This window comes from Annulohypoxylon truncatum (genome assembly GCF_022578515.1).
Source record: "Annulohypoxylon truncatum strain CBS 140777 unplaced genomic scaffold F4807scaffold_33, whole genome shotgun sequence".
In the NCBI taxonomy this organism is placed as follows: domain Eukaryota; kingdom Fungi; phylum Ascomycota; class Sordariomycetes; order Xylariales; family Hypoxylaceae; genus Annulohypoxylon; species Annulohypoxylon truncatum.
The window spans coordinates 106,920-128,156 of NW_025953819.1; the positions used below are offsets into that span (position 1 = coordinate 106,920).

Genomic DNA, 21,237 nt, shown 5'->3' on the forward strand with positions numbered 1-21,237 from the left:
AGTGTACTACGTACCTGGTACCTCGTTCTCCAGAGTCTATACCGCTCCTTCAGAATAGAGTTACGTGGGTCCTCTTTAAGGCCCATCCATACCTAGGTACATAATCTGGATATGTATGTACATACATAACATCTATTCCTTATTCTATTCATCTCTCTGTCGCCTTTTAAGAACGTTCCAGCCCTTATATAATCTTTCGCGATCGAAATCTGCCCCAAGCGCTCCGTCGAATAGGTCCATGATTTTCCATGTCAGCGCCAAGTTCCCCTCTTCGAGAGTCTGACGGCGCAGCTCAAGCCGCCGCCGTAGCTCCTCCGCGCCTCTCCTCCACCATTGCTGCCACGTCCAATCCCGAACTCGATCTCCAGAAACTCCAGTCGCTCCCTGCTGAGCAGCAAGACCTGTTTTTGTTAAACTTCGTCTCTTCTCTGAGCAAACATGTCCATAGCCTGTCAGCCGACGACTGCACTGCACAGCAATTCTATCTCAAAAAAGAAGTTTTCCAGATTATCAACCTCTCTACGCCCTCTCCTAGTCGAGTAATAAGAATCAACCTTGGCAAGATACTGGCCCACGTGTTCGGTCATGGCGATAGGAAGTTACTTTTCGATACCATAAATGAGCTGGTCTCTATAATATCTGGCGGGAAATCTAAGACAGAAACTGAAATTCGAACAAGACATGCTGCTGTTAGTTGTCTGGGCGATATCTACGCCGCCGCCGGCGACAGTGCCATTGGTTTGCACCAATTGGCTTGCGGTGCTCTAGTCAAGGTGCTCAAATCGTCCCAGACTCATGCTGGGTTGCGCGCCGCCGTCCTCGTTTCCCTGACCAAAATCGTCGGCATGGTCCAGACGAGTTTAGACGAGAGTATCGCCAGGGACATTTGGAAGCAAGCACGAAATGCCGCATCCGGTGACAAGGGCGCTCTGATCGTCGTATCTGCTTGCCGTTGCTTAAAGTCATTACTTAAACATACGTCGTGCTTTGAGGACTCGAGCGACTTTGAGAATCTCAAGTCCACCATCTTCAAGGCTATTGATTCTAGTTCTTCACACGTAAGGCATGCTGCTGCTGATTGTCTCGCTGAGGCCATGGTTAAGAGCCATTCCGAGTCCGCACCTAGCGCCGGTCCCCTGTCAAAGATCAAGAAGCCGAAGCCTAAGTCTCTTAAAAGAGCGTCTACCCAGCAAAGCATTGTCCTCGATGAGGATGAGGACGTCCCTTCGCGCCCCGGCAGTCCGGCACCTGGGAAGAAAGGCCAAGACCTCGTATTATCGTTGAATGACATATTTAAAATCCTCACCACTCAGTACGTCCGACTATCGACTACTAACAGGGCCAGGGCAGCTATCGGCGTTTGCTATGGGAGGGTTTTGAAGCGGTTAGGAGAGAATTTCGTCGAAGCCAACTATCTAAAAATTACAGAGAATTTGACTGTCGACTTGCTAGGCCATCAGAACATAATCAATAATCGGTATAGACTCCTTGTCTCACGCCGGATTGTTGACACCATCCTTCAGGTCGTAATAGGCCGCAAGATTCTGGGCGAATCGGGTCAAATGACCGTAGCAAAAGTGCTCGTCAACGACATATTCAAGAATTACCCTCAAGCGCTCAAGGAACGGCCTGAGCCGACGAAGCACACCCTAATTGCGGCTCTTGGAGCTGTCGCCTCGCTCATCGGGTCTCTTGGATCTGCCGCAAACAACTTCGCGGAATCCTGCCGAGATGGGCTCTTGCAGGTACTTCAACATCCCAGCTACAGTGTTCAAGTATCTGCCTCGTATTGCATGAAAACCTTTGTCCTAGCGTGCCCGCAGCAACTGCTGCCGTGCCTCTCTGTTTGTATGAACAGTCTTAGCAGAGAATTGTCTCTACTTGGAGGCGCGCGCAACTCACCGAGACGGTGTATTGGTTTCGCCCATGGATTAGCAGCTACTTTGAGCGCTAGCCCGGCTCGCCCGTTATACGGATCCCTTGATATTAACAACCGAGTCTATTCTATGGCTACCAACCTCCTAAAGTCTAGTGGTCAGTCTGAACTTCGCGTTTCGAGCACACAGGTTCAGGTCGCTTGGATCCTTCTTGGGGGCCTTATGTCTTTGGGACCTAACTTCGTTAAAATTCACCTCTCACAGCTGCTTGTCCTCTGGAAGAATGCACTGCCAAAACCGTTAGCTAAGGACAACTTTGCTCATCGCAACATTCTCGAGGTTTCTTACTTAACCCACGTCAAGGAATGCGCGTTGGGTTCTATCCTCTCGTTCCTCCAGTCCAACAGCCGTTTATTAACAGTTGACGTATCGAAGCGGATCGCTACTATGCTCCAGAACACCAGCGTGTTCCTTAGGATGCTTCCCTCGAAGAAAACCACTGATGATATTTCTCAAAGATTAACGCCTGCTTTGCAATTGCAAGATCTCGACATGATGGTCCAGCGGCGAGTTCTGCAATGCTATATCACGCTAGTAAATCAAAGTCCAGCCGGAGGCAGCGAGGCGCTCTTACAGTCCAACCTTCTCACCTTGGCTATATCTCTCTTTGCCGACCCGGAGAATTATGCGGCTAACTCGTTAAGCTCATCCATCGCCAACGCTGCAGGTACTTTTGAGACTATCTGGGACGTCGGTGATAACTCTGGCTTCGGAGTCAATGATCTAGTCCGCGGTTTTAGGGTCAAGAGACTTCCTGGGGAAAAGGAAGACGCGGCCGACGATCCGCAGACGGATGAGACGGATCCGGATGAATTGATCGACGACCTCCTTCTATCGCCGATCTGCCCTTCGCTAGAGCATGACGCCGCTGTGCTCTACGTGGGCGAACCGGACCTATCCCTAACCCTCCCGGACCCTCCGGCTACTGAAGTGGTGAATATGGCAATCCAGCTATTTGCCTTTGTCTTCCCACTCACCCCTGCCAAGGTCCAGGAGAGCGTTCTTGAACAGATTGCCACGTTCATCTCAGCCGGCTCTCTGCAGCGCGACCCTGGCCGTAAAGCGGCCATTAATGTCAATGTCGCCAGTGCTCTATACCTGACATTAAAGGTTGCAGTCAAGGAGACACTGTCTTTACCTGGAAATGTCACTAACTTGGCGGTGGAGAAGCTCCTGCAGGAAATGGCCAGGGGCTTCGTGGTTGATCCGGATCAGTACATTCGCAGCCTAGGTTACGGTGCCGTCGCCCGTCTTTGCAACGCGTGCGGCAATGCGTTTACCAATCACGAGATCAAGTACTTAGTTGACACCATTGTGAGCGATCGAGAACCTAGTGCTCGTGCGGGATGCGCTATGGCCCTGGGATCTATCCAGGCAAAGGTGGGTGGTATGGGTGCAGGATACCATCTCAAGACCATCACTAGCATCTTGATGTCGTTATGCAACGATCCACATCCAACGGTACATTTCTGGGCGCTTGAAGCGTTAGCTGACGCCGCCGACGCTGCGGGTCTTGGTTTTTCTCCATACGTCTCGGGCACGCTGGGCATGGTATCCCAGCTTTATCTTTCCGACACCCATCATCCGGAAGTGTCTTCCGCTATCTCTATGAGTTTAGAGATGGAATTGTCCACCACAGCCGCCATTACACGTTGTATTGACTCTCTAGTTAACGTTGTAGGTCCGGATTTGCAAGACTCGACCAAGTCACGCGAATTGATCCTTACGCTTGTCGATCAGCTGCAAAGCGAGGAAGATGTTCTGGTGCAGCGTGAAAGTCTAGGTTGTCTAGAACACCTCTCTCTATACGCCCCGGGACATATGGTATTCAGCGATTATGTTAAGACGTTACAGAAGCACCTCAACTCTGATATACCTAGCCTTCGCGATGTCGCGGTCGACGGACTTTATAATCTAATGAAGAGAGATTCCCGCGACGTGCTAGAAGCCGCAGACTCAGGTTTCGAGGACCAACTATGGCTTGTCCTAGACATGTCGCCTAGCCATGATGGAATTCGCAATGTTATTCGAAACTGGTTGCGTCAGACCTCTTTGACAGAGACAGGAATATGGCTTCTTCGTTGTCAAAACGTGCTCAAGATGACGAGGCAAAAACCCGTTGAAGACCGTAGTATTGCTAGAAGACCAACCGCCAATATCGACTTACAAGATGAGGAAGTTGCTGGTTTTGCCGCAGCCGCTGGTACTGCTAAAGATGATAAAGACGCCGTCTCGAGCTCGGAAATGGAGCCTTTGCGCTGGCAGGCGAGGACGTTCGCTATGAGTTGTCTCAACGACATATTCATACTGATCGGGAAAGATGTTGCCACAAACGGGGAATCGCCCGCACAGTCTGCTCTCCAGGCTAGGATTGCTGATGTTATTCGGATGGCTTTTTCGGCTTCAACGTCTAGTGTATTAGAACTGAGAATATGGGGGTTGAAAATTATCGGTGCAGTCCTGAGGGTGTTTGGCAAAACGCCAGATCCTGATTTTGACGAAGCGATGCTCTTGGAACAATATCAGGCACAGATTAGCTCAGCCTTGACTCCTGCCTTTGCTGCGGATTCTTCCCCTGAACTCGCCGCAGAAGCAGTCAATGTGTGCGCTGCATTCATTTCAACCGGCATCGTGACGGACGTCGATCGCATGGGTCGTATCTTGAAGACGCTCGTCACCGCTCTCGAGAACTTCTCGACCGAGACAGAGAATGTCGGGATTGGCGATCTTAAGGGCCTAAGCTCCAACGCTCAAGTTATGGTCAAGATGTCAGTTTACTCAGCATGGGCAGATCTCCAGGTTGCCAGCTCAGAGCAGAAGTACTTACTTGAGGTGCTAAAACCACATATCGGCACGCTAACACCGCTATGGCTGGCGTCTTTGCGGGAATTTGCTCGGTTGAGGTTTGAGCCAGACATCTCTATGACTTTAGGACCGCCGTCTATGTCAGGAAGCCTGGATACAATCTACGCAGCCCTCAACAGGGAAACGCTTTTGAAATTCTATCAGGACTCCTGGCTTAAACTCGTCGATGCCATCGCAAGCCTCATCGAACAAGATAGCGAGTTCGTTTTCGACGCTCTGGATGGGAAAGAGGCTGACGCGTCAGGAACTAACGGCCATTCTAAAAGCGCTGATATCAACTATCGCGATGAACCAGTTGCATTTTTCTTCGTCCTTTTCGGGATTGCCTTCGAGGCGCTTGCAACAAGGTCTGGCCAAACCGACTCCCTAGCCACTCAAGAGCAGACGCTTGAAATTCTCCAGGCTCTTAAGAAGATCTTGCATCCGAGTGTTTCAGGCCATGCCATCTACCGAGAAGCTATCTTTTCCGAGACAATGGATTTGCTGGACCGCCTCGTCCTAACGGAAGGTCTCGATGTCCAAGGGGTTATCGTCGAAATAGCTCGCGCCCTGTGCGTCGCCCATCCTTCAGCAAGAAAACAGGAGCAGCCTGAGGACGGCGACCTAAGTGAGGATATTGAACAGTTATTCGAGCTCACCAGGATCATCGTGCTCGTTCTATCCGGACTATTGCCCAACCTCACCGAGGCGAATCAGCCGGTACGCCACCTTTTAACCGAGGAGGCCGTTCTCCTTGTAAGAACCGGGCTAAATGCTATCGTGGACGCGGCCGAAGTGTTCCCATCTATCATCAAAACAGATCTTCACGCATGTATAATTCATATTTTCGCCACTATACTCGCGACGCCTTCCTGTCAAGAGGTTATTGTTCCTCAAGCCCTGCCGATATTTAAGAGGTTCGTGGCAAGCATGACTACTTCTCGTAGCTCGGCGGAGGGAAAGTCGGCCACGGACCTGCAGCTACAGGGCTGCCTACGCCGATACCTATCCATCTACCTCAATGCTCAAAAACGTGAGGCTCCTACCTCTCTGCAGTGCGTCAAAAACTGCCTGCTCGCTATTACGATTCTTTTCACCGGAGGCAGTAATCGGCTTGCAGCCGGCGATCGTTTGGTCGCAAAATTCCTAGATGAAGTGGTCGACTGCCTAACAGATCGCATGGTGAGTATCCTTGCGCGACCTACGTTATCCCGTTTCGTCGCCTTGCTAACTGTATCGCAGACAGCGAAGATCGCAGCGAACTGCGTTCGGTCTCTCTTACTACAGCCTTCTCCCACGCACGCCGACCAATCTATCGCTCGGTACCTTTTACCTCGCCTCATCTCTTTCATAGTTGATACAGAGCCGGAGGACCCGGAGGATGCTCGCAAACTTGTATCGCACACCCTAACGCAGTATGTGGCGACCCTGGGGAGTGGACACACTCAGATTGCCATGTCTATCGTAGTGCCAGCAGTGCTTTCTCGTGCCTCTAGCGAAGGCGCCGGAGTGTACCCAGAGACGAGCGCGAGATTGCTGGAGCTAGCTTCGGTAGACCAGGCGGGCTTCAGAGGTGTCGTAGCAGCAATGAGCGAAGGCCAGAAGGCCTTCATGGAAGAGGTTATCCGTTCTGGTCGGCAGACGGGTGGCCCAGCGAAGGATTCTAGCAACACAGGCCAGCCGACCATCGCGCTGAAGATGAACTTTGGAGACTGAGATGGAAAGAGGTTAGATAAGACGGGATTGTCATACATATAGACAAATGGTACTATGTTGAGTCATATCCGCCGCCATCTACGTCCTGGGTTGCCCGTATTGGGGATTTCGAGGACTACCTAGATACTGTAACGTGTCGAGTAATACAGTACTTGAACTGTCTGGTCACGCGTGTTATCCGGCATCAATGTTGGCACATTACAATCATGAGTGAGCGTCACTCTTTGTAGGTACGTTAGCTTGCGGTCCATTGTAAGTCCATTCCGTTATATGTAGGTAGGTAGGTAGACATATAAATGGAATAGCCTTTGATTGCCAACTACATCGCGTGAATAAGGTCAATTGTAGGTACCTTTTTAAGATCGTGGCCATCCACTACGAGACCTCCCCTCCCTTCACTCTTCTTTCTCCCTAGCCTCCTTTTTTTCCCACCTTCCTTTAATCTCCATGAGGCAACCGCCTTGAAAGACATCTAAGAACCAGGCAATGTTCCGTAAAGCTCTGAATGGCCATCACTATAGATCAGTCGGTGTTTCGGTAGGTGACTCTTATAAAATCTGGCTTGGACTCGTAGAGGTCGAGAAGCTAAGCTATAGCTGAGGCATGTCCGGAGGCAGGTCTATGGCGGGAGCAGGCGAGGTCTTGGTAGGTAGGTTGAGGGGACGCTCCTTCAAGACGTCGGCAGAGGGTAGAGACGGCGCAGAGATATCTTCGGAGCAGTCGTGGCAGTCCTCGTCCAAGGCCGTGATTATGACTGCAGCCGGGCCGCTACAATGGTGATACGGGTCGAGGATGGTGTCCGGACACTCGAATGTGGTGGTTTCGAGGCAGCCACAGCGATAGGCAAACCGAACCGATGAACACATGGTGAGTGTCGTAGTCAGTCAGATATGGCGACGAGATATGGAGATAATATGGAGATGCGATGTGAAGATATGATGCGGCAATGAGGTGCGGCACGGCGATGAGAGATGGAATTGATGTGAATAGATTAAATTGTGAATAAGTTGAAGCTCGGAAGGCATGGCTAAACCGGCGTTTAATACTGTTCGTGGCATGGTCGAGGCTTCTGCAACTGCCTCTGCAACTGCCTCCGAAGAGGCAACGTACTTACTCTCTTTACTAAGATCGTGGTTGCACTTTAACTTTGTATCACCTTAATAGGTAGGTGAGGTAGGAACCTGCTTGTGAGGAAGATATGACAATGACAGCCCTGGGGAAGGTGTGTTCGCAGGTAGTAGCTCTTACTGTCTTGACTTGCCATGTCCCCGTATTCTCACCCCCTTGACCCCTATTCACACTTCGTCCCCAGTTGCGGAGGCACAAGTCTTTGCGTCTAGGTATTTCATTTCTATGCATTGTCGAGGATAGCAAACAAATCCTCGAATCGCACTTTAGTCAACCCATAATAGCCAACCATCAATGCATGTAGAACCAGCCACGATACAGAAGGCCATCAAATGCTTTGCATGATCTCCAATGCAACAACCATAATATACCATCAAGTCAGATCAAGCATCTTAACGGCCCCTTTCCAACGATACCATACTGCTGCGGTCAGCGCCCAGGGTCTTATCGTTTGCCGCCTGCTCTTCACACGTCTCTCGAGCTGTGGTTGACGGTTGTAATTCTGGTAACAGTGTTCCTGCTGATGGCTGGCTGGCTTGACCGAAGCTGTCTCTTCGAGGGGAAGATGTTGCTGTAGATAGTTCCTTTCGTGTTGGTGCTGCTTATCTATACCGATGCTCTTCACCGTTATCTTCGTTCTCAGCTGCGACATCCTCCCGTCTCGGAATAGGGGGCAAAGACGGATATTCCAGTTGTCTGGATCTGCTGGCATCCATTAATGGCTTGACCTTCAGTTTATCTAGGGGCACGTCCGTTTGCCCCGTCCGAACTTTATAGCTCGCAAGGCCTAGCCTCAGACGCAACTTTTCCGCTTTCTACGCCAGATATCAGCATCGAGTACTTCTGCAGACTGTCAAGCAGTCTTTCGTTCAACTGACCTGCCGAGCTTCTTCACGGCTCATCGACGGTAGCCGACGAGGAGATATCGGTGGACTGCGCACACCCACTTCGGCATCTGGTTCCGTTATCGTCGTTGTGGCCTGGGATGTGTCGATTACCGAGTTGTCGAACATCGATACCTCGTCGGGTGACTCTGGTCGTCGGTTCTCTACATATAAATCACGATCATTGATATCGTCGTCATTAGTATTATCATTTCCATTTCCATTCCCGTTCCCATTGTCAACTTCACTCTTATAGTCGTAGTTGTCGCCCGAGTCCTAACTCGTCAACATTAGTTTGCGTGGTGGATGCAAGGCGTGTTACATGATATTCGTACCACTTTCTTGCCTTGCTCTTGCGTAGTTATAACTTCAGCATCCTCGCCAGCAGAGACGCGCTGTCTCTTGGCCGGTTGGTCCAGTAGATATTCCTGGGGTTGATTGGTGGTTTCTGGAACATCGACAGGTCTCTTCGCGGCACCACAGTCGAGCTGGTTCAAGGCATCTGGCGATACGGTTGACTTCGATGTTCCATGCTCCAAACATCCTGGGTTTCTCGCATTACTATCGATGGGCTCTAAGGCACGTCGCTTGCTAGGTGATATATCCATTGGATCGTCTCCGTCGTTCAACCTGTAGGCAAAATACAAGCAAATAATATCGTGATATCGACTTCCTTCAGAATGGAAAAGTCAAAGATTAAGAATTGCGAGGTTATGATGTTCAATGTTGGTTACCAAGATTGCCAAGTTCAAGTGTTATTTGCGCCAGCCAGGTACCTACGTATTAAGCATTTAACGTCGCGCGCCGCGCTTTCTTAGAATCGCGTCTCAACCTTGCAAACTTTATATTTCATATTTCATATTTTATGACATACCTTATGCACTGTCTAATATTTACTTTTTACTCTGTTAGGAATGGACTGGTTGCATAAATTAAGCTCATCGTAACCCTGGCTTCTGGGGATCCTTGCTAGACACTCAGGTACCCTGAACCAAGATCAAGACTATCTACCCCGCTGTCCACACCATAACGTCGATCGGTCTGCTTGGTGACGCTATCCCGCTTTCCCGCCATCTTTGTCGCGTAGGTCGTTGACATCGTCTAATTAGGTATTAGTCATGAAAGCTTGATGCCATTCTTAAAACTAGGTACGTATGTACTTCCAGAGGTACCTTATAACATACATACATATATATGTATATACTACCTCTCTACTTGGATAGCGAGTATTAGGCACGAGGAATATTGATGGGTCCCTTTACATTATATACGTATGCACGCTGGCACAATGAAAATATCAATGATAATCAAAATAGCTTATTTTCGCTGTTCACCTATCTTTTTTATGGGTATCGTGATGCTGCCAGCTCTATATAGCTGTTTCCTTGAAGACGTGAATTTGCCGGATCGCCATCATACCAGGCAAAGTTTTCCGAATGCCTGTCCAGTCCAAACCTCTTCATTGGGTCCATAAAGTACGCCAAAAGGGGGGAAAAATAAGAATAATCCAGGTGAAAAAAACACTATTTCCGCGGCGCCCTTCACCTAAAGTTCTCCCGGCCGATCCGTGGCTCTGTACGGAACTCGGCTTGCCCATACCGTTGCCGCGCCATTCGCTATAAAAGGAGAAAACCAGGTATTATCATTCCCAGGGTGCATTATCTTCATAAAATCAGACGTCTTACGTGGGACACACCGGATAGGCGTCGTCGCTCATGTAGTATCCATCGAGTAGAGGCTCGTATCTAATTGGAACTCCTTGTTCCAGTCAATCTGGACGTCGTCCCAAGAAAACGGCTGGAATGAATTCTCGCCAGCGGCCGACAGGTCCATATCGCCAGAATCAATATCCACGTTGGGTCCGCCTCCGAAAGGGTTCCACATATCGAGTCCCATATTCAGTTGAAGGTTAAGAGAGACCCCTTCCGAAACGTCGCTATTTGGTTCGGAGGATGCGCTATCCTTGCTGGATTCGGGTGTGTCATTCGGTGTTATTGCCCGATAGACGTCCATGTTCGAAATCGCGCCTCCACCACCACCCTCAAGACCGCCTAGGTGGTGGAATAAATCTTGTGGATCTACCGTCATCATCGGCCAAGCACCATCTGCAGTGGGTGCCTGTGACCGCCCGTCGTCAGGTTTGCTAGATCCGGTAAGATTGTCCCCGGCTTTAACCCCTGAATCAGGCTTTGGTGTGCTGATTCTTCCGGCGATCGTCTTAGCCAAGTCCGCAGACTTGGAACCTGCTGCGCTGCCCTGCCTCCTCATTGACGGTTCTCGAGACATTGGGGTAGCATCAGCTCTACTAGTAGGCGTAAAGCCTTGCTTCGAGGCATCGTGTACCATAGGAGCCGAGGTCTGCGGGACACCTGGGGCCGTCATCGATGCGTTCGGCAGCGCTTTCTGCTTGCCACTCGGATCTAATCCCAGCGCAGTTGCATGGCTCTCTGTCACGAATCGGATGGGGTCTTCATATGGCTTGACATGTTCCTCTTGGATGTGATTTTGCCTAGCTTCATCAGTAGCAAATCCTACACCGTGTGCCTCGCAGCTCGGGTCGGGACACTGAAACTTGAGCGCCGCCGCCTTCACTTCTGTGGATGCTTGTCGTTTCACCATCTCAGGGGAAGGCGCCTTTTGTACTTGAGGAGATGAATTGGCGCTTGGGCCGCCTGAAGCGACACCAGATTGTGCCCCGGTCTTAACCTTCTTGCGAGCAGGCAAATGCAGGTCCGCCTGCGTTACAGTGGGCTTACCAATATACGTGGGCTGACCATTCGGCGACTGGGCTCCAAATGCAAATGGAGGTTGCGAGGTCGTTGGTGCGGCGGGTGGTTGCCCACTCCTGCTAGCGGTCCTTTGGTGCATCCTGTTAAGAGCCTGCGTTTGCTTCTCGAGATTGGCTGCGTTGAGCGGAGCCGGCTGGCCAGTCGGTGGTGTAGCCATATTCTCATTGGTACCTTGTTGAGGCCCAGACTCTGAGGCATTCTGCGGCTGGTTGACACCCCTCTTCATGATTTGGGGATATTGGGAGGCAACATCCCTCGCCATGCCCTCCAGCATGGCTCTCACACCATCCAGATCTTGTGGCCTTAGTGAAAATGCCTTTTTCAAAGTAGTCATCTTCTCGCCGTCCGCGAATTGCTTGACCAAGCGGAGTCGCTAAATTAACGTCAGTTATCGATCTTGTCCAATATATCACATAAAACATACCATTCTAAAAAACATCCTGGCCCGGTTATCGTCCCTGGTTAACGTGTACCATCGGCCTAAGATTTTGCTGATTTTGCTCATCTCTCCCACCATGGACTGGATCTTCTGGCCCATATCTTGATACTGTTCGACGGACATCGGAATTTCGTGATAAGACTCTTTAGCCGCAGTCATATGTTCTTCTTGGCCGATGGCCTTAAGACGCTGCATCTCCTCAGACATATGGGATTGCTGTACGCCTGCACCACCTGCAGCCGCAGCTTGCCTATTCTTCACCATAGCCTCGAACTTGGCCCTCTGTTCAGGCGAGAGAGTAGCCAACTGTGCAGCGCTTAGTTGAAGTGTCTGAGACGCGTTTCCGGATGCTTTGGCCTGTTGAGAAGGTGGTCGCTGAACCGGTGTGCTTGAAGGGTTGGGTACCTCTACTACGTCGTCGGTGCTTGCACGTTTCATGCCAGTCTTTTGAGGAGGGGCTGTAGGTTGAGGTGGTTGCGGCCGGTTGTTCTGGGGTTGCCTATTATTCCGTGCAGGTACTGCGGGACCTGTCGCGTTGGGGTCGAGTCCTGCATTCTGGTGTCGCTGTTGCAGCACGTTAGGCGCAGCGGCTGGCGGGGCTGATGTAGCGATGTTCGCATTTCCCGGTTGGGAAGTATGGGGAGTCTGCATTGAGACATTCGGTGCCTGTCCACCTTGCCCAGATACTTGCCCAGTTACTTTCGACCGAATACTATTCAGCTTCATCTGGAATAAGGCCGCCCGGAGCTTATCATCCGAAAGCCCCTTGAATCTTTCGTGGTTCCTAGCGCTCTGCATCTCCTGAGCAGTGATGGTAATCCCTGGAAAGGAGCCTACATTGGCACCAGGATTTGCGCCCATTGGCATTTGTGCATTGGGAGGCTGCGACCCCTGCGGAGGCATATTGGGCTGAGGCATCTGGTTGCCCGCTGCGGCCCTCTGCTTCAATATCGCCTGGAACTGGTTATTCTGGACAGTCTGAAGCTGCTGCATCATAGCCTGAGGCACGTTCTTTTGCATCAAATATTGCTTAAGCTGGGCCCATTTCTTGATTTCTTGTGGAATTGGCTGGCTTCCTCTTATCTGTTCCAGTATTCTCGGCGGTACGTCCATCGAATCCATGAATGCATTGGTGTCCGGAGATCCTTGAGGTCGGTTCTGATTGTGCATAGTATTGCGCATTCTGTTTAACTGATGCTGGAGGAGCATCTGGTTCTGAGCATTCATCGGCATGTTAGGGTTCGGTTGCTGTCCCACATTATTCACTGGGCCAAATTGAGCCATCGGGTTGTTCTGAGCAAACTGATTTGGCTGAGGTTGACCACGTCCGGCCATCTGGCCGGGTCTGGAACCACCCGACCATTTCATGAGCACCTCGTTCTTCTTCTCCGGTGGCATACTCAGAAATATCTGGCGCTGCTCGGGAGTCATCTGGTTCATGATGCTTGCGATAATGTTGTTTGGGTTTCCACCCATTGGTGGCCGCTGGTTACCCTGATTAAAACGCGGATCCAGTCCTTGTGCAAAAGGACCGCTTGGCTGGCCCATCTGAGGTTGTCCATCGCCTTGGCCCATACCTATAGGGGTTCGGCGAACTGGAGTATTTAAAGTGTTCATGCCAGGACTCTGTGAAATAGGGCCAGGGCCGTTTAATCCACCAGGCTGGCCCTGCATCTGTTTGGCCTGGGCTTGCGCTCTGATCTGTGCTTGCGATTGCGCCGCCCTCTGGTCCATCTTCAGTTGTTGAGCTTGCGGCAGATTGAATTGCTGCTGCATCTGATTAGGGATACCCGGTTGATTGGGACCCGGATGATTACCAGGGTTGGGGCCTTGAACACCGCCCATCGGCTGAGGCGTGGCATTTCGACCAGGACCATTACTCGCTGGTACTACCATCTGACCTGCTTCCTGGGCGAGCAAACCCGCTTTCTGTTGGTTCATTATACTCTCCACGTTGGAGAAGGGGCCGAACTCGCCGTTAGTAACCCCGGCCATCTGTTGTCTAGACTGGTTCATCTGTCGCTGTTGTGCCTGCATCTGCATTGCCGCTTGATTGCCGCCAGCATTAGCACCGGCCTGGCCCTTCCAAGCCTGCAAGATCTGATTCTGAAAGAAGAAAAGGACCGGATCCATATTCTCTTGCTGTAGTGATTGCAGTTGCTGTTGGCTCAGTTTCGTTTGCAGCATCATCCGAAGTTGAGTTCGTTGTGGCTCCCCGGTCTGATTCAGTCTCGCTAGAGCCAATTGCGTAACTTTCGTCCTATCTTGAGCTGATAGACTTGCCATGGCCGGATGCCCCGGCATCTGTGCGCGCATCTGCATTCCCTGCTGGCTTGGGTTCATAGAGAGTCCTCCCGGGCCACCCATGCCCATACCAGCTTGATGGGGCTGCTGGGGAATCGGGGAGGGCTGCATTTGCTGCTGAAGATGCTGGAATCCCTGGGTTGGTTGACCCATCCCTCTCGACATCATCCCTTGGTTCATCATCATTTGTGCTTGAGCCTGAGCAGCAGCCTGTGCGTTTAAGCTATGCTGAAGACTATGTTCATGGGCTTGTCTTTGCTTGAAGAGCTCTTGGACGCGACCGCCAATCTTCTGGTCGTAAGTCCCCTATGCAAAGCATTAGTTATAAATATTTCATAATGAAGAGAAAGAATAAGAGTCTCACCTTATCCGGCGAATTCAGGAAGGCATCTCGTTCGAAAGTTAGCCCGGACATTATGAGTTGCTGTGAATCAACAGCAGGCATGGCAAGGAATGAATTAGATATCCTAAAGAATGTGTTAGCACAAACAGTTTGTTTATAATGACAGTATTAAGTTGTTCATGTTCCGATTTGAAAAACAGAAGGACCTACAGGTTCATTGCGTTGCTCACGCGCATGTTCGCCTGAACCTGGTCTTGCCAGCCTCCATTATGATTCGGCTGTTGCTGTTGCGCCATCATCTGCGTATAGACGAGGTGCGATAGCTGCTGATGAGGCGGCCGCGGCCGTACAGCGCCGCCAGCCATCTGTGGCATATTGGCGGCCATGGCCGCGGGAGAAAATAACTTCGGTCAAGTCGTAAACGACAGTAGAACGCAAGATCGTTATATCCTAGGAGACCGAGCTAGTTAAGCTTAAAGCAGGTTATCCGAAGTTATCCTGCTTTACAGGGTGTTTAAGGTCCTAGCGAGGTCACGATATTGTGCTGCTTATGCAAGATCGTCAATGATTCCTTGGCAATGAGGCAAGAATCCGTCCTAAGGCAGCCCACAACCTAGATTGATCCAACTTAGTCCATCCAGTACTGAGTATGTGAGACCTGCGCTGAATTCGTCAAGGTTGGAATAAGTGCACTATAATGTGCCAGTCCGAAATAATTCGTCCAGATAAGCTTCAGACAACAAGATGCCTAGAAGCTAGCGCTCAATAGGATAAACGTAGCCTGATAATCCGGAATATGAATCGGCTCTCATATGCGATAGTAGAATTAGCACTGTCGCCTCCTTGCAGGCCGAGTATCGATCGAGAGTTGAAAGTATATGTAGTCGTTTAGGAAAAAGTCGCTGGGCCGTAGTCGTCCTTAAACGGGTCGCGTAATGTTCGTATGCAGATTCCGCGCACTTTGGAAGGTGAAGGTGATTCTCTTAATAACTATTGGGGCTGGCGAAGACGGGATAATTCAGTTATAGATACGTTATCCGATCGTTGATTTTGAAGAGGACGTCGTGGCTGAAGCGAGGCGCGAGGTACGAGGAACGACTTCGAGGTCGAATGTTAGTATTGGTAAATCACGTATATCGAGATTTAATGACATAAATGTTGAGGCGATGGAGTCTCCGAGTGGGCGAGCCAGCGTTATAAAAACGATTAGGGCGAACAACGAGGCAGGTGAGAAGAAAAAATCAGGCATCTATCTTCTTGGTAGGGAAGACGGAAAACCCGGGCGAAGAGAGAAAGAAAGAAGTGAGAATGATGACAGAGATTCGTGGTGATGGTGGTAGGTAGAGAAGAAGAAAGGCGGCAGTGGGAAAATGGGTAGACGGTAGAACGGTAGAGAGATGTAGGCCCTTGGCTGGGACACTCAATCCAAACAAGGTTGCCGCGTGCAAGTAGTGAATGATCGATGACCAATAGTGGGAATTGAAATATTGGAAAAAGTGGGCCACTTGGGGATCTCCCACTGACTAACAGCGACTAAGGTGCATCAAGGTACTGTATGCTGGTAGGTACCTGCCCGCTAGCGTATGGTACTGTACAGTACTGTGCAAGCTGATTGGCTGCGGCAGGGGTATCCCTAGCCCCTCCAGTAGCGGATTTATACTTTGCAGTACGTGGGTGTACTTGTCACGGTACCTACTATGGTACCTAGGTAGCGACAGCAAGGTCTGTCATTTTCAGAAAACCTCCAGCGCTGCGTTGTACATTAACCTCGCTTCTCTTCGCACTGCGACACTAGAAGTAAGGTATCAAAGCCAGCCCGATCAATACGAAGATGAACGCGAAGACTTGTGTGCGCTCAAGCTCATATTCACCCAGGCAGCCAGGTATAATAGGTATATAATAGGTAGACAGAAAGGTAGGTAACGAATTCTGCGTGCTGCGCCCGAAACCGATTCGCAGGCAATTAAATATCGCGGTGTAAAGGGAAGCTGGAAGGACATGGAGGACGTAGCCTTATAGGCTAAGTGTGATAGGGTAAGAGGAGATATGTAGGCATGTATGAAGGCAGAGAGACAGTGAAGGAAGCAAAGGAATATGAGACTTACCAAATACGATGGTTGATGTCTCGTGTAGAATTCTTCAACGGGCTATCAGACGGCGGAAAGTATACGGGGTATGAGGGAGTTGAGGAGGATTATGGAATATGGGAGATTTGCAACTGGCGTGTCGGAACGGCGGTTGCAAAGTGGTTCAGGCTTGGGGGTCTTGGCAGATGAAAGAACTGTAAAGGATCTAGGTATGTAATAATGTAATATGTTGCGAAAAGGTGAGAAGAGGAAAATTTGTGGAAGGGAAAAATTAAATAAAGGATAAGAATAATAAAATAAAATAAAGGCCAAAGCTTGTTCACACTTACCTTGAGAATTCTGGATACCTGTGTGCGTAGTATGTAGGTATGTATATAAAGTTCTTGGGTACCAGATAGTAAGTGAGGTCCAAGGTTGGAGTGAAGCGGTCACCGAAATGATGAATAGGAAGAAGTGTGACCTGTTTGGGGTTGGAAGTTGGCTCCAATCAATTGTGTTGCTGCTTCTCAAATCCCAAATATTCAAATCTGGCAGTCTACTATGTACCGGTTCCAAGTTATGTGTGTGTACATATGTACCCAGGTACCTGCTTGGTCAGGTACTCAGGTACTTTGAGCTATACTATGGTACATGCAGACATGATTCTACCTAGGTACTAAAATTCGTGCACGAACGGTCAGGACCCTGCTTTAATCTTGAAGCCTTCTAAAGTCACTCAAATTCTAACGTTAAGCACTTACTACGTACTGTGTATGTATTTCGAGGACAAAGGGGAAAACACACCAATTATCAAAGTGAATAAGGTTACTACTAGTAGTGTCAAGTGTCACAAGTTTTTATAAACATCACTTTTTATATTAGGGAATTCAATAAGAATACATACTTACCTACCCATTTAATTTACCAACGTATATTTAATTTGTATAGAAAAAGACAGAGAAGAATCGGTCGCAGGTCGATATAGTAGTTAAGAGAGGAAGAAAAGAGGCAGTACTTCATCAATCTGACGAAATGAGGCAGGTTCATTAGACAGGGATTACATGCAGCATTTTGGCTTCGAAAAAGGCACCTGCAACTCGATTGTGCTAGGTTGGAACTTAGAGCTACTTGCCATTGCCACTAAAGCAAGTTAGTCTTAGGTCATTGCCAGGTATTGTGCAGTACATATCTAAATGCATAGTTGATGTACCTATTTAAGTCTAAATATGAGCATTAGTACACATGTCTAGGAGCATATAAAGTACCTAGTAGCAGCGGAGGTTCACGAACACTGATCAAGCATTGGCTAGGAACCTTGGAATCTGCATGCAAACTCGATGAATCTTCCTCTCTTCTTTTTTTATTCTACTAGAGTCGAGAAGCTATTCCACTTTTCATCCGCCCTTTTCCTTTTCCTCCAAGTCCATACCATTCTCATTCTTGCCCCCACGATTCATCTACTATTATAGATAACCCTTATCTTACCTTCACCTGTGTAAAACTTCGCCTATGAACTACATGCCACGTTAGCTGGCACTTTCGAGAGCGCAAAATAATAAGTAGTATGCTGTTCAGCAATGCTAGGGACCAGAATAACATGAAGGTATCATCCAACATCGCCCCACGTTTCAGCGCAATTGATAAATAATTACCATAAGTGTTTCTTCTTATTCCCTGCTTGAATTCCAACAACCCACAGAACCCTCACGCCCCCCCTAAAACGCTTCACCATCGTATTAAAAAGTTTCAACCATTAATGAGATCGAGCCTACTTGGTAGGGAATTCTAGTTCCCATGAGAATTCTACTGTCTTGCTTACTTGCTAAAGCAATTCTATTTTTTTCCCCATCACTTCCTTCTTCCATGACCGGCTAGCTTGGCCCTTGAAAGCAAACAGCCTCCAACTTGAACCGGCTGCTAAGTGGTACCTATGTACGCAAAGGTGGGTATGACGAATACGTGCTAACCCCGTGAGAAAGGGAATATTAGCGGTAGCATGACCCTATATCGTGTCACGCCAGCATCTTGTCCATACGCTGAGGTCCTTTCTAATCCACCTCATGCTCAGTGTCGACGCCTTCACCAACATTCATTCAACATCAATACAAACCCAGCTGAGACGTTGATATAATTGATGGATAAGCTTTAATCATCTAGTCTCATGCTATCGTTTGTTTCTTTATTGTGGGCAACGTTTCCTTGAAATCGCTGACGAGCTCGAAAATATCTTAGGGGTTCTTATGATATACAATGCCGACCAAGGTGTTGGTAAGGAGGTCCACATGGCAAAAGTATTATATGTAAGGTGAGGCATCTCAATGTGCGATACAGTCATGGATACTGCATCATAAGCACGGCGTAACTACCTACCTATACAAGGTACCACGTACGCAAAATGGATGAGTCGAGTCAGCCTTATACTATGTTAGCTCAGCTCGGCCAGTTCCTGTGTCTACCTGATTCTAAGGCTAACCATTATTCTCCGGCTACTGCCTACGGATACCCATTGAAAGTTTCTTCCACCTGAGAGAATTGCAGTGTATTAATTGTAATAACTACCTATGTATAATAAAGAAAAAGAAGATAAGCGGCGAAAACTCTCTGCCCCTTTATCAATGCCAACCCAAGTAAACAGCTGGAGTTTACCTCCATCTATTGTAGATGGGACATACCTATCTTGCCAGGTATCTATCAACAGAACGCTTACTTGCGTGGATTTGATGCCCCTCGCCCCCACCACACCATCACGATGCGCATAGAGGCATACTGTATATCCTTGGTAACCTTCGGTATTGCGAAGAACTCGTTGACTTGACTCGCGGGGCGAAGTAGCTTGTTTAGTAATCCCGTGCCGGTCCCGAAAGTACAAAGGAGTGTGAAGTAAACCCGCATGGATGTATGCCAGGACGGAAAATAAAAGATGGAAAAACAGATTGCATTCCGGCAAAGTTACCTTAAATATTCCTATTCCTACATCAACCTGACGTTCTATTTAAGGTTGATAGGTTGTCAAACCTGCGGGTTCGGGAAGAAGCATTGGAGTCGACGAATCGAAAATAGATTCAGCTCTTGCTGTCCCCCTTTGTTTCAGAAGGTGTCAGAATTGTCCACCCGATCTTTCACCTCCGCGTTCAAAAGATCGGGAGAGGTTCCAGCCTCTGCTACCGAATCTATGTACACAAGCATCCGCCGAATATTCTGCCCAAAGAGTGAAGGAAAATCCCTTCCAACGCTCAGGCTTTTTAACCGGTCGTAGTTGAGATATATTAACAGGGCTCCCGTACCTACTAAAATGTCCAAATAAGCCAAGACGTTAGGTAAGCACAGATCGCCAACTCCGCCACTTCTGCTGACTAGAATGGACACTATCCTCGAAAGAATCGAGAGGCTTATGAGGTTTCCAAGTATGGTGGGCTGAATTGACATAACAGATACAAGGCTGGCCTGTACTAACTTCAGACAAATGAAAAGATGGAGGCATCGAAACATCGGGCAAAATTAAGTCAATCGTCTTCCTCGATACCGTATTTCGTCAATTATCTTCAACATCAATGTTCGCAACCTGGTTGTCTGATGACCCCGTACATATGGGGCATTGCTTTATTAATGTATGATAGGTCTGTGGTTATTTTATGATGCTATTAAACTAGTTGATGGTCTCGCGGGACGCGATGATTTGAATGCGGTAAATACCACGTTAAGCAACCTCATTATTTGGGATTTTATAGGTACAATGTTTAATAGGGCCCAGTCTTTTGGGACCCACAACCTTCGTGTCGACAAGGCACGCAAAGCCTGGTAACCCAGTTCTGCCCAGTAAGAAGCATGTAAGGTATGTAAGTAAATACACTCATTACCTTTAGTCTAGGTTTGTAGTTGTAAATCAGTCAACATGAATGAACTATCATGCTCGACTTCAAGACGCAACGCTTAGAGATTGGGTGCCTAAGACAAGTTCTGTCCTGCACGATGGGGCATCTGTGTGATCGACGGTCTCCCCCACGGGCAGGCTGGATGGCAGGCTGGGCTACTGGTATCGACGAAACGCCATCAACGTTTGGACGCTGGATTGTGTAGGTAGCTTGCCCGTTACAAATCCAGACGATGGACAAACCAGTATCCTAGAGAGACAAACCAACGAAGTTCGCGCCAATGCGCTATACGCACCGTATTTGAATTAAAGCTATAGAAACATCGATTCGGTGTTTTTCAACTGGATAATGGCTTAGACGAGTGGGCAGTGACACGCGTTTCAAGCGTTGAGTATTAGGTGCGCATTCGTGTGCGCTGATTCCTCTCAATTATCACGACGCTGATCTGAGCATGGCGATTGCTCTAGTCAACGCCCCTTGCCTCAAAGGGACCCCTGATTTTCCAGGGTATGCTAGACAGGATTGGTTCGATGTTATGATTGGCCGCCTTTTGGAAGAATGAACAAGGCGTATCACCAAGTACCGAAATTGTGAGCGAAGTACCGCGGTGTGTACATTACATACATTATTTAGCATACCGAACGATTTCATACTGTATGCGCATGGCTGCGTACGAATCACGTTGCGTCTGCCCACGAATATGCCTCTTACACAAACTTGGATAAGCTGTCAAGGATTAGTATCAAGCATCGCGATAATCGGTAGTATAGCGGTGCAATCTCTTCAAGATCATAACCTCTTAGAAAGGGGGGGGGGGGGGGGGGGGGGGGGGGGGGGCGGGGGGGGGGAGGGGCGGGGGGGTGGGGGGGGTGGAGGAAGCGTGACCAAGCCAAGAAATTGGGGGGGGGGGTGGGC

General features: G+C 49.1%; 5 protein-coding genes across 5 annotated transcripts; 1 reads left to right on the forward strand and 4 right to left on the reverse strand.

The window, feature by feature from the left end:
- Positions 1-122: 122 nt before the first annotated feature.
- F4807DRAFT_438393 (ARM repeat-containing protein) lies at positions 123-6,782 on the forward strand. Its single transcript, XM_047999118.1, has 2 exons — positions 123-5,963; positions 6,024-6,782. The coding sequence occupies exons 1-2, from the start codon at positions 249-251 to the stop codon at positions 6,495-6,497; spliced, it is 6,189 nt and encodes a 2,062-aa protein (XP_047851064.1). The 5' UTR covers positions 123-248; the 3' UTR covers positions 6,498-6,782.
- Positions 6,783-8,041: 1,259 nt separating this feature from the next.
- F4807DRAFT_224045 (uncharacterized protein) lies at positions 8,042-9,367 on the reverse strand. The gene is made up of 3 exons (XM_047994093.1): positions 8,845-9,367; positions 8,504-8,785; positions 8,042-8,440 (listed from the first exon to the last, which is right to left on the reverse strand). The coding sequence occupies exons 1-3, from the start codon at positions 9,115-9,117 to the stop codon at positions 8,228-8,230; spliced, it is 768 nt and encodes a 255-aa protein (XP_047851065.1). The 5' UTR covers positions 9,118-9,367; the 3' UTR covers positions 8,042-8,227.
- A 735-nt stretch (positions 9,368-10,102) lies between these two features.
- F4807DRAFT_224100 (uncharacterized protein) lies at positions 10,103-15,148 on the reverse strand. The gene is made up of 4 exons (XM_047994094.1): positions 14,595-15,148; positions 14,406-14,508; positions 11,723-14,347; positions 10,103-11,671 (listed from the first exon to the last, which is right to left on the reverse strand). The coding sequence occupies exons 1-4, from the start codon at positions 14,768-14,770 to the stop codon at positions 10,223-10,225; spliced, it is 4,353 nt and encodes a 1,450-aa protein (XP_047851066.1). The 5' UTR covers positions 14,771-15,148; the 3' UTR covers positions 10,103-10,222.
- Positions 15,149-18,888: 3,740 nt separating this feature from the next.
- Positions 18,889-19,773, reverse strand: F4807DRAFT_224138 (uncharacterized protein). Its single transcript, XM_047994095.1, has 2 exons — positions 19,466-19,773; positions 18,889-19,414 (listed from the first exon to the last, which is right to left on the reverse strand). Exons 1-2 carry the CDS (start codon positions 19,485-19,487, stop codon positions 18,993-18,995), a joined length of 444 nt encoding a protein of 147 aa, XP_047851067.1. The 5' UTR covers positions 19,488-19,773; the 3' UTR covers positions 18,889-18,992.
- F4807DRAFT_224145 (uncharacterized protein) lies at positions 19,374-20,171 on the reverse strand. Its single transcript, XM_047994096.1, has one exon. The coding sequence runs from the start codon at positions 19,937-19,939 to the stop codon at positions 19,538-19,540; it is 402 nt and encodes a 133-aa protein (XP_047851068.1). The 5' UTR covers positions 19,940-20,171; the 3' UTR covers positions 19,374-19,537.
- Positions 20,172-21,237: the final 1,066 nt, after the last annotated feature.